Raw genomic sequence first — 12,401 nt, 5'->3', positions numbered from 1 at the left:
AGGTTTTTTATTTGTGTGTGTGTTTACAAAGGTGCACATAAAAACTGTCAAAAATTGGAGTCTAGACATCAAACCATAAACTCAGGTTTCATATTATTTATTATAATAATAATATATATCCTAAAACTGATAGGTACCATGCGTTATGTATTGTCTCCGAGCAGATGATTTCGACCTATCTAAAGAATTCTCTCAGAATTGCCAAATATCTTTTGCTCTGTGGAAATATATAAAATGCATGAAATGAATAGTAGTAGTAGTAGTAGTATACCTACTCCTCCTCATGGCAAATACTTTTTCTTTTCATTTTCAACTCAAGAGATATTTGGCAACGTCTCACGCAAGTCACTTACACAAAGAATCGTCGAATTCTCTAATCCTTTGCTTTCAAAAAATGGAAACAAACAAAATTTTTGCCACACGAAATGTCTTGTATGTGTTTTAAGCATTAGTGGTTGAATGTTATGATTTCATGAATGCATGTGATTACGCTCACAAGTTCACATACACACGTACATATATAGATGCTCGCAGTTATACATGGCCACGCATTCGCTACACGCACACGAAGTTTAAAAAAAAAACTTTTGGAGTTAAGAACATGCCCGACATGATTTCCTTATGCAGTATTAAGAATTTGGCGAGTGCGTAAGTATCTATCTCTCTTCCTCTTACTTTTTTTTTAAAAAGTGTTGAAAATGTGTCTTGAAATTTTAAAAAATCATGAAAAATGGGATGGTGGTGGCGGCGGTTGGGCGCAAATTCCATGTGTAAGTGAGAATGTCAGTCACCACTGGGCGACCCGAGGCATACTTAGTATTTAGGCTATAGCCATTGAGAGCGGCGTGCAGCAGCGAAACTGACTGACTGACAAATTCGGACGAGAAAACAACAACCGAAATTTCGTCTGACACCAATTTTGACATCACTGACTTCCAACAGTATTAAAGCTTTGTTTATATATATATATACGGTGCATAAACATTTTCATTTCCTTCAACACCGTCGACTATTTTAAATCAAATGACCCTCTACAGTTCTGTTAAAAAGATTTTGACAAAAATAGATTGAGTCTAATTCTCCATCAATATCACAAACTGATTACAAAACTGAACAGCATTCTGAGAGCTTTTGTTAAAAAAAAAAAAAAAAAAACTGACAAATCTTATTTCCATTCAGCGACAGTAAGTGATGATAGTTTTCATTGCGTTGGACAATTTCTTAGAAATATGGTTAGGAAATAAACAGAATTGATTCACTAAATTTAACTCTAATGAATATTCACCCAAATTGTCCTTTACATAGAGCAACACAGTTTCAATTATCCAAAGTCAACCCAACACTTAAGTTATCTGATGATGTACGTATAGTAGTTCACTTTGTTCAAGCAATCACAAATGGAAAACATGAGACTAGTTTTATAAAAAGGCTTTTCAAATTTCAGTTAAGGAAATCATCGACTTGGGATAATTACGACTTTGTTACAACAATTTTTAATACTGTCATGACAATTCAACTGTCTCCAATACAATGTTTCAACTTATTCTAACTGTCAGATGACTTCATCTGGTAAATACCAAGACTGACTAATTTTATGAAATTTTTTTTACATAGTATTCTTTATATTCCCTTTAAAAAAAAAAGACTAGATTTGTGAATTTTAACATTTTCCTCAATATTCCAATTTACAGAATCTCAGAAAAAACTGTGAATATGCGGACCGCTATGAGCCTGAACAACACCACCACACTGTGCAATGTGTGTATGCCTCCAACAGACCTTCAGAACAGACGGTTCCTCTATGTACACTTTGATACCGGTAAGGACCGAAGCTCGCTACACTGAATGTTAGCGAGAGGGAATGAGGTCAGTGGGCTCTATGTGGTATCTAGATCTCTAGGTCTCAATCTCTTCTGTCGAAAATACGTCAACATTATTTTTGGATTGATCAAAGATTCTTAATTTTTGAGCCGTTTTACGCTCGTACTGCTGACTGACCCCTTGTGCAGTATCTATATCCCCTTGCAATGTTAAAGAGTACCAATTAATGTAGCATTTTTTTTTCATGACTGGTTAAGCTTCTCCAATAAGCGAGGGAAGAAGAAGAAAATTGGAAATCTGAATTGAAAAAAAAAACATCTCTCCCGGACATAATTCCAGAGACGGAGTTCCAACAGAGCCCACTGACCGAAAACAGAAAATACATACATAATACAAAGCGCTTAATCTGCATACATGATGTAGAGATAAAAAAGAAATGTTCTTCGCACATTTCTGAAGGTTTCTAACAACAAACGTCTTCTCCTGTACAACAACCAACATGTGAGGAGGGAACAGCAGCCAGTGGAAAAAAGAAAACAAAAAGGTATATTTTGTGATCACAGAATGGAGCTGTATAGGCAATTATTTCTTTTATAAAGCTACCGCAATGGCTCGAAAAAATTGCATGCGCCTTTCTCACATCTCATTCAATCAAACACTAACATGAGAGCATCGCTTGATTTCCTTCAAAGTCTTTAACAACATTTTAGTACAGTACGTATGTATACTATATATATATCTTCATTTGTTTATTTTTATCTCAGGCCTCAGTACAAATATAAGAATCACTGTTGGATAACAAGAGCTATCCAGAGTTATCGAGTTTTCACAGTTATCAGTTGCAGAACAAGTTCTGAAACGTAGTACTCTCAGTCATCGTAAAATCACACCTTGGACTTGAATCCCAACCATTCGAGACTCCCAACAGGATTTCTTTGCTCACCTCTGCTGCACTGTTCGGGTTTTCTGCAACCTTATAAAGCCTTTTAGATTATTTATTTACTTTTTTTTATATATTAAATATCTTTTACTTTGTAGCATGCTTGCAAACCACCTTATAAAGATGCCAGCGTAGACTAACTACTGACACCACTTGTAGCAAAAAATCTCTCTATGAGCTTCTATTGACTTAAGTGAGCTTGCTGATGATGCGGTTGCCACACTGGCTACTCGTTAACTAGTGAAGCAGTAGTAGTAGCAGCGGCGGCAGTAGTATGGTAGTAGTAGTGTGGTAGTAGTAGTAGAGTAGTAGTATAATAATGGTAGTAGTAGTGTGGTAGTAGTAGTAGAGTAGTAGTAGTAATAGTATAGTAGTAGTGGTGGTGGTAGTAGTAGTAGAAGTAGTAGTAGCAATAGTAGCGGAAGCGTGCGGAGTGGATGTCATTTCACAGATGATGAGATCACTAAATATGGCTTCTCCATATGAACGTGTGCTTTCTCTTCTAAAAAGTGAATGGCTCTATATAATATACTGTAGTATACTTCTTCTTCTTCTTTTTTTGGGGAGGGGGGGTCTTTCTCGGCTGTTAAGTCAATTAAGTCATATGTTTCATTTCTCTTCCCTTTATTTTTTTTTTCACGTACAGTATTAAGAAAAACCTAGAGATTAAAGCTTTCAGTGCACTTATTCAGTGGACTTAGGACAGGACAGAATTCACTGACTTAAGAGTATAAGTATTTTTATCATAGAATCACTTTAATAATAAACTTTGACTGTGTAAGAAAATAATATTATCATGCACTGACTTGGGTATTTAGGAAAGAATAGAGGCTATGTAGTAAGTAGTATTTGGACTAAATACGTTAACCATAATATCTTTAGGCAGAGTGACGGGTGCGCTTGGTTTAATGAACAGGCATCGTTTTGGTGATTCAGAAGTCAAAGGGGCCGCTTGCCAATGCTCGCAAAGAAGGATTGGTTTCCTTTTGAATGCAAAAAGCGATAAAGTTCTCCGAAAATGAGATTCGTTCAATGTCTGCTCGCTCGGTGAATTGCCGATGTGGTCAGACAAAGAATCACGAAGGTAGAAAGCAATGAACTATACCTTCCTCCATTGGCAGGCAGCTTCCTTCAGAAATATATATATATATTTATGTAAGGGCAAGGCACAAAACAAGTTCAGAACAGTCCCATCAAAGACTGAGGGCATACCAATGGTCTTTTCTGGAAAATATAATTAGGCATAATGGCATATATATATATTTTTTTAAACGATTACATTCATGAAAATTTTTTTAAAAATTAAAAAAAAGACCTTTGTCAATTTGGGCCATTCCCACGAAAAATAGTTTAAAAAAGAGCTAAAGATTCAACAAGCCTAAGGGGGGTCCATTTAAAAAAAAAAAATGAAAGCTGGCCAAAATAATTGCAAATTAGCTTCGTAGGCTATGGAGCGTCAAGGATCCAGATAATTATAAGTAGAGCGTATTACAAATATCTTTCCCTGTTTCTCTCTCTCTTCTATTTTTTCTTCTTAGATTAAGAAAAACCTTACTGTATATATTACTACGCAAGAGTCCAATATTCTGATCAGTTATCCTGAAGTGAGTCGCGCGCAAAGGGGACTTCTTCTTTTATCTTTCCTTCACGCGAGTGTGAGGAGGGGAGGGGGAGGGGGGTGAGGAGGACGACTATGACAACACTTCAATGCCGCCAAGTGGTTATTGCATCTTTCAAGTTTTTTTTTTTATATTTTATTTTAATATCTATTTTCCATTGAACTTCCTTCTTCCTCAGTGTGATTCGATGTTTTTCATAAAGAACTAAAAAAGGCACAGTAGGCTTAAGAGAGACGAATGACACAGAGGCACACAAGAGAGCGAAGGGGGGAGGGGGAGGGCGTGAGGAGAGAAATGAATGGAGAAATCAACACGGAACATTTCAGTGACTGATCCCAGGGGTTGAAGAAAACTACGTTGTCGTTGCAAAGCACCCAAAGCCATGCCCTGGCAACTGGTGGTCATCAAATGCTTGCTTGCTTGCAATGGGAAGCGTGGACTGGTGATTGGTGGGTATCGAATGCAGCGAAGATCAGCTTGTATATGGCACAGCATGAAATGAAAGACGACAAACCACGTAACTGTGTTTGCCACGTGCAGGGGCCATCATGGGTCACAGGTGACGCTTAATATTAATATTTGTGCTTTTATTAGTGCTTTTATTATATCACTAAAAGCATTAGTCATTTAGTATAATACGTATTAAGTAACGGTGGAGAAAATGGATTTTTTAAGACTCAAAAAAGCTTTTTTTATTTTATATGTACATCACAAACTGATGGCGGCAGTTTGTTTATTTTAGAACCAAGTATGAGAATGATGAGACTACTAAATGCGCAAGCAACTTTCAATTGACTAAGGTATCAAAACAATCTACTGAAACTTTTAGTATTTCGGAACTATTTGAGAATATCTCAAGTATCAAAATTCATGGAGAACTCTAAAAAGCAACTAATACTACTATCAATTTCTATCAATTTAAAAAAAATGTCTTTTCTGTAAAAGTGAAAAATAAGTTTCTTTTTCACTAATGTAAAATCTTGACTTAACTATATTCATGAATCTCCTTTCCCCTTAAGTTTTTTAAAATGAAAAAAGGAAGTTTTGCGTTCTTACTAAATTTACTACTTACTGTGACCATTATAGTACTAGCTCTTCTAAGTTATCTGATAAAAATTGTTTTTTTTAATGAAAAATCTCAACAATAACTTTACTGTACACTATCACAATCCACCGAAGCCTTGATACTGGCTTCTCTGGGCAACTGGAAAATCAGTAAGGGTTCTGAACCCTGAAATGATATACAGAATGACTTTGGTGTATTACAAGTGCATGGAAAAATCTCTATAGTACATATATATATATATATAGAATGATTGGATGAATGGTTGTCATGAGAGTAAACCAGCCTTTTTTGTCATGCTAGGTGCCTCCAACTATACTACGTTCTCTTCAACTCCAGGACAGTTCAAGCACTTTCATAGATAAAAGAAAATTATGGATGAAATGTGGAAAATGAACACTCAAGTCATGATGTTTTCTTCATGGTTTCCCTAGAGCATTTCCTCATTCTATGACAACATTTACATCTTGCTAGGTGAATGATGATATCATGAGGTACATCATTTCATATTATTTTCATCAGGTTAAAATGCTTTCGTTTTTCCCAGTGATGAGGTAGGTGCGGGCGAAGGAGTTCCACCGACACTTAACTCTGAGCGAATTGGCAAGGATGAGTGCTTTTGCTTTGGCCCCTTAAAAAGGACTCCCCCTCAAGTGCCTCATCTAGCAAAAGCTACAAATTTTGAAACGGCATAATATATACATCATCATCATATCATCATCATCATCATGTATATTTTGCATTGGGTAAGCCAAGCATTCATTGCCTGGCACTGGGACAGTGCAAAGTTCTCAATATTCAAATTCATGAAAAATGTCTTATTCGTATCAATCGGCATAACAAAAACCAGAGAATAACAATAACAACAACAGCTTAACTAAGGATAGTACAGAATCAATTATTACAATATAGAAAACACCCAAATAAAACCTCTTTGCACATCGTGTTGGAAAAAAACAAAAAAAGACCTGGAATAATTGTCATCAACAAAATGTCAGAATGTATAAATAGTAGAAACTACACAAAATGAACATGAGAATGAGTTAGGTTTTAAATGCATTTGCCATAGACAGTATGGCCAGATGGTTTTCTAATGAGACTAGTAAATAAATCACTTTTTATCATTAGGAAATGGGCCAAAGCCAGCGATGCAAGATGGATTCGTTACTGCTAGGGTTATCATCGGTAGACGCTGCCGTGACTAACGTCACGCCAACCTCTACATACATTGGGTGCACACTGCGTATATATATTTCTATATTATATATATATAAATATCTATAGTATGCAAATACATATACAATATCTCGTTTTTCTTTCCCGTTACAGTAGCATCCCCACCAACACCTCTTCATATTTTGTGTACAAACAGTACCATTACCATCAACAAATTTAACAATATAACATTATGCGATTCAGTACTATCACTAACAAAGGAAATTATAAAGGTTGTTACAAAAATTGCAAGGAATAAAATATATTTATATATTTATATATATATGTATTATATACACATATGGATGTCAAGAACGAGATCTTTTGATCGTGGTGGGTGGGTGGCCGGCCAGGCAGCGGCACCTGCGGGCTCTCCTCCTCTGCCGTCTTCAGGGCACCACCCTTCATTTTTCACTCAAGCTCGTCAGAATCTCATGATACAAAATTCAACTGCACTTCGAGTTGGAAAAGCTTTCGACATCTGTCTGACCTTCTTCCCATTTCTCGGTAGTACTACTACTACACCTCCCGGGCGAAGAAGCCTCCTCGTCTTACACAAAACTCATCCGCACTGAACATTAGCTTCAAGTCAGAGCAGCTTTCAACCTGACCTTCTCATTTCTTTACTTTTTAGGGACGAGTGGAAAACCTGAATGGAAAAATCAATCAGTCCCCCAACGTACAAATATATATACCTGGGCAATTGCTGCTGGCTCAGAGGACATCCATAAAAACTTTTCGTTACATTTCTCACTTTCTGGATGGGTGGGAGGAGGGACACTTCGACATAGAAAAACCGCCGTGTGCTGAACACAAAAATGACATATCTGGCCTCGACGGCAGAGACAGACAAACCAATACCGTGATGAGAGACAAGGGGGAGAGAGATGGCTCAGGGGTGAGGGGGGGCGGCGGGGTGCGGATGAACTGGCGGACGACTCAGCCAAAACCCCTATACGTTGCAAAGAAGTAAAAAAGAAAGATGAAATACCCAACGGGGAACACAATCCGGGATATGACGTCGATGGACTTCGCCACCCGGATTGGATGCGGAGGATCTTTCTTGCGGGGCTGCTGGGGCGAAAGAGGATGAAACAAAAAAAAAGGCATTAGTGTTGCTGGATCAATACGTCGCGAACAAATTTCATTTTTATGAACAAGCAATACATTCATCTCAATTGATAATGTCGACAATAGGGGAAGTGTTAATGAATCACTAAGATCTAAGTAAAAAGTTAACAAACGTAGTAGGGAAAGCTAATTCAAAGAGCACACTTTAAACATAAGAATGCCAACAGCTGGTGATCAGTGGAGAACATGAACCATGATTCAACATCCATTTGAAGAAAAATTCAAAGTATCTTTGCTAAACTTATGATGCCATAGGACTAACATTGCCACAGTGAATCTTGTCTTAGTAGTAACTATTCCCTTAAAACCATTTGACACTTGGGAACCCTAGTTATTAAGGAGTTCTGTATATTAATTCTCTTCATAAAACAATGGTTAGAAATAAAACAAAAAATGCTAAAGACGAACAGTTACTCAATCAATGTTTGGGTGTGTCTAAAGGCAAGAAGTGGTCACTCACATATAAATACCCATTTTGTGTACATGTGTGTGCACATATACATTTATCACACAGAATCATACTTGCAAATCCAATCTTGTAGGTATTGTTCTTGGATGTGCTTGAGTGATAAGGCTGAAGTTGAATTTTCTAAAACACCAAAATCAAAAAGCAACTCTACTGTGTAATTCTGTGGTTAATATAAAAGAATATTGCCTACGTTTCTCTGGACTTACTAGAAATGTACCAAACTGTAATAATTTTTTTTACCAAAGATACCCAGAAATGAATTTGAGAATTAGTGCACCAGTTTACAATAGGCTAATGACACGGTTCACTGGTGTAAAAAATGTGCTAGATGCATATCTATTCAAAATTTACTAGGCATTAAATGATTCCCAAGTTGCACCTACTCGTGTTCAAAGATTCAGAAAAAAAAAAATCTTGCAGAGCTCTTCAGGAAAAATGCAGCTCTGGGTGACTGGCTGAAGTTTTACAAAAACTAGATGTATGTAGGAAGTTAAGAAAAATCTCAAATGTGTATCATTCTTTTCACTCGAAGCTTTCTTAATATGCCTGAAAAGTACCATGTAGAATGGTGTATCATTACCATAACATGGAGTGCTAAATCAAGAGTAGAATTCTGCTCATCAAAGTTGAGCACGTAGAACGATTAATGGGTGGAAAGGATGTACAAGGATAGGAAATTACTCTAAAAAAAACAGCAACGGATGAACTAGGATATTAAATTGCTCAAAAAAAAACAGCAATCTTATCAACAAACCAGTCATTCCCTATTATATACAGTCCTGCAATTTATACCATTCATAAAATTGTACCAAATCTGGCTTCCATCACTAATGTAGCATCAGTTCAATCGTTTTACTTGGTCTAGCTCTCGCTTTCCTCTTATGTATATAATAACTTTGAGGGATAAATGGACAGATGTCAAACACACTCTGGGAAACCTGTCAGTGTAAGATTTATGACCAATTAAGACCTAACGGACTACAAATTACAAACAATTGAAAGGGGCCACAGGCTAATAAATTTTCTTTGAAACTCGGCTGATGATATATGTCCGAAATACGGTTTTTCAGAGCTCCTGACTTTTAAACTAGCTTCCAAAAAAAGGAAAAATATCAAAAGGAAAAACTAAACACGTGGGGATACATTAAAAAGACTTGAACATACAGGATGAAAATAAAACTTGACAGGTGGCTCACAGGACGTGTAATGTTAGATACATTATTACCCTGTTGTTTGTGTGGAGGATATAACTGAGACTACTGTTTATGGTTCTGAGTCCACATAAGGCTGCCTGTTCTCTTTCATGCCTCACCCTACTTGAAGGCTAACATGAGGCAGAGGCCCACACTAGTAAAAGGTCAGCTTAATCTAGACCAACTAGAAAAAAAAAAACAAAAATAACAGTTACTCTAACTTTCATACTTAAACTGCTGAAGAACAAATTAACCCCTATACAGAAAACTTCCAAAGCCTTAGGTGCTTTTTACACCTACACACAGGGAACATCAAACATTTCTGCACACTTCATGCTATTTGCTACTATCTCTACGTTTCTAAATCAGTACCCAATTTCTTTCTCAGACCTCTCACTCTGGGTTATTGTGGTAACTTACCACTGGTGAATTTATTCAAATTATCCAAGAATCTGATATCCCAAGCTGTTTATTTTTTGAGCTATCATAAGTATTTTAGCTCTTTCAGAATTTACTGGACTTCATCAAAATTTTTTGAGTTCTATGCACGTTATTAATTTTGAAAAAAAAACACACTATAAAACAAGGTGTTGGTGGTTGTCTAAATTCCACAATACAGTCATTGCAATCCCTTGTACATATCAATCAAATGACCTGTTGGCAATAAATACCTTAAAATTGTACTAAAGAACATTTCCTGCCATCTGAAAGCAACTCACTCACAAAAGCGGTAACCAATATTGATAGCGGAATTAAAACCAAGTCTGTCAGTAGCATGATCATGGGTACAGTCATGCATATAAGTTCATGGATGTCCGGGTGTTTGAGAGAGATTTCCATTTCACCCCTTCCTAGATGACAGGTGTCTAGGAGTGCGAAACTGGCCAAATGTTCAACTACCCAACTCTGCTGTAGAAAGTTCTGGTGTGGGCCTGTCTTACGTCACTATACAGACCCGTCGTTGTCCAGAAAGGGGTTGGATGGAATTCAGCTTTACGCAATACACCTGACTAAATCTGCATCAACATTGGCTACCTGGTGCAATGTTAGTTAGCAAGATGTTAAAAGGAGCCAGGAAATGTTCTAAATGGATGTCAACCTCAGATCTCCATAGAAACCTAACTGATAAACTACGGGATTTCATTATGTATCATGGATGTCACACAATCACCACTGATTCATCAGGTAATGTTTATAAACTGGATCCAATTTGGGAAAATGACTACAAGTAGTGTGAAAAACTCAAATAATGACAGGTTAAATGGTTTAAACAGAGTAGTACCTGGCTAGAATTAATTGAAGTGTCTGTTGAAATGAACCCTTTATTCATTATCTAGTACAAACATAATATACTATTTACCAACAATACAGTATACAGTAGTTTCAAATGATCTGATACATAAAAAATAAAAGCATGTCAACTCACCCTACAGATGTATCCATGTTTTAGTCTAAAAATGATCTCTCAGTAATAGAAGATAATACCCACAGCTGTTAACAAAATTGATGAAAATGAAAGATTTTAGTCTTTCACCAAATACAAAATGATACTGAATATTTTGAATAAGATCACTTTGGCTGCAAGCAGAAAGCTAAATGCAAAAACACAAGGAATTGAATAAGTATCAGCAAAATGGTTAGTGTTTGGAAATTTTGATAATGAAGCTGTCCAGGTTTTAGTATCTGCGTGACCAGGGCAAAAAAAAAAGGTATTTAATACCATAGAAATTCCTGAATGAAATGGATAAATAGCAGGGCAAAACGAATGATAATGAAGAGAGTGGCAATACTCGTGATACAAATGCGAGGTTAACAATCGGCAGAATGACCTCCAAGCAAATAGCAGCATAGAAATTGTCCTTGGGAATATACAAATCCTTGAAAGGTTGAATAGAAATCAGAGGCTAGTGATCATCAGTTTGAACTGTTTTGAAGAAAAAAAAATTAACAAGTCTGCTGTGTCTCTGTCCCTCTCAACTATATTAGTGGTCTCCTGTAAACATGCACACAACAAAATATAATCACACACCATTAATAACAGCATATTACATCTTCTTTAGAAGCGAGGACGGCAGCAACGATTTGAACATGCACACTGATTCACTTGAATCGTAAGACCACCAAGATGTGCTGGGGTTATAGGCAGATTTTTGCAAGCAAATAGTGCTCTCTTCTGCAAGAAATATTTGAAGTAAAGTCATTCCTCTGGGGTTTCATCTAGATCCCGAAATGCTCGACCAATATCATGAGAAACTAAGTATACATCAAAACAAACAGGCAGAACAGTCATAGCAAAGGGCTCGTAACATGAGATCTGCCAAAAGGGGCCTCACAGAAGAACTACTGAACTAACTGATGATCTGCACATTTCGAAAGATGCTCCGAGGTCTACAGACTCACTAGACTGCCGCATTCTTTTGTTTTTGACACCAGCTCAAGGTCAGTTCTGTTTACTAGCAAACATATGTATGTATACAGAAATTATGTATGATAAATTCGTAAAGTAACTAAGTCTACGGGCATAACCAGCCCCGTTTCACGAGCAGAACCAGCTCCGTTTCAGGGAATCCCTTCTCACCCTCACCCCCTTCGGAGTTGGGGAGGGGGGGTGGGTGTTGGTGTGGGAGGTAGGATGAAACCCCATTATAAACCATCTTAGGGGTCCCCCACTATAACCATCCAAGTTTCATGCCCATCGGACCAGGCATTTGGCCGTTATTGAATGACAGACGGACGGACAGACATAACGCCCATTATAGCAAGATTTCACCATGTCTGTCTAGACCAAAATATATTTCTCAGGTTTTTCATCTCAACTAAGCTTTAGCTGAATCTACTGGTAAGACCATCACTTTTGCTTTCAATCCAAGCAGTCGGTTTCCTCTACAGATAATGGCATATGTTACTTTTGCATTTATAGTATCAGGCTTGTGAATTTTGACCACCAAAG

The 12,401-nt window shown here is 37.0% G+C and overlaps 1 protein-coding gene across 1 annotated transcript in view; it reads right to left on the bottom strand.

Annotated features, from left to right (window-relative positions):
* Positions 1–7,528: 7,528 nt before the first annotated feature.
* The window catches only part of LOC135199545 (glutamate-gated chloride channel-like), a 393,487-nt gene continuing 388,614 nt past the window's right edge, over positions 7,529–12,401 (bottom strand). The window contains exon 15 of the mRNA XM_064227700.1: positions 7,529–7,729. Within this exon, the coding sequence (XP_064083770.1) occupies positions 7,598–7,729 (132 nt within the window). The 3' untranslated portion in view covers positions 7,529–7,597. The remainder of the gene's footprint in view (positions 7,730–12,401) is intronic.

This window comes from Macrobrachium nipponense, chromosome 25 (genome assembly GCF_015104395.2).
Source record: "Macrobrachium nipponense isolate FS-2020 chromosome 25, ASM1510439v2, whole genome shotgun sequence".
Lineage (NCBI taxonomy): Eukaryota > Metazoa > Arthropoda > Malacostraca > Decapoda > Palaemonidae > Macrobrachium > Macrobrachium nipponense.
The sequence above is the reverse complement of the archived record's forward strand: the minus strand, read 5'-3'. Positions and strand labels throughout refer to the sequence as shown.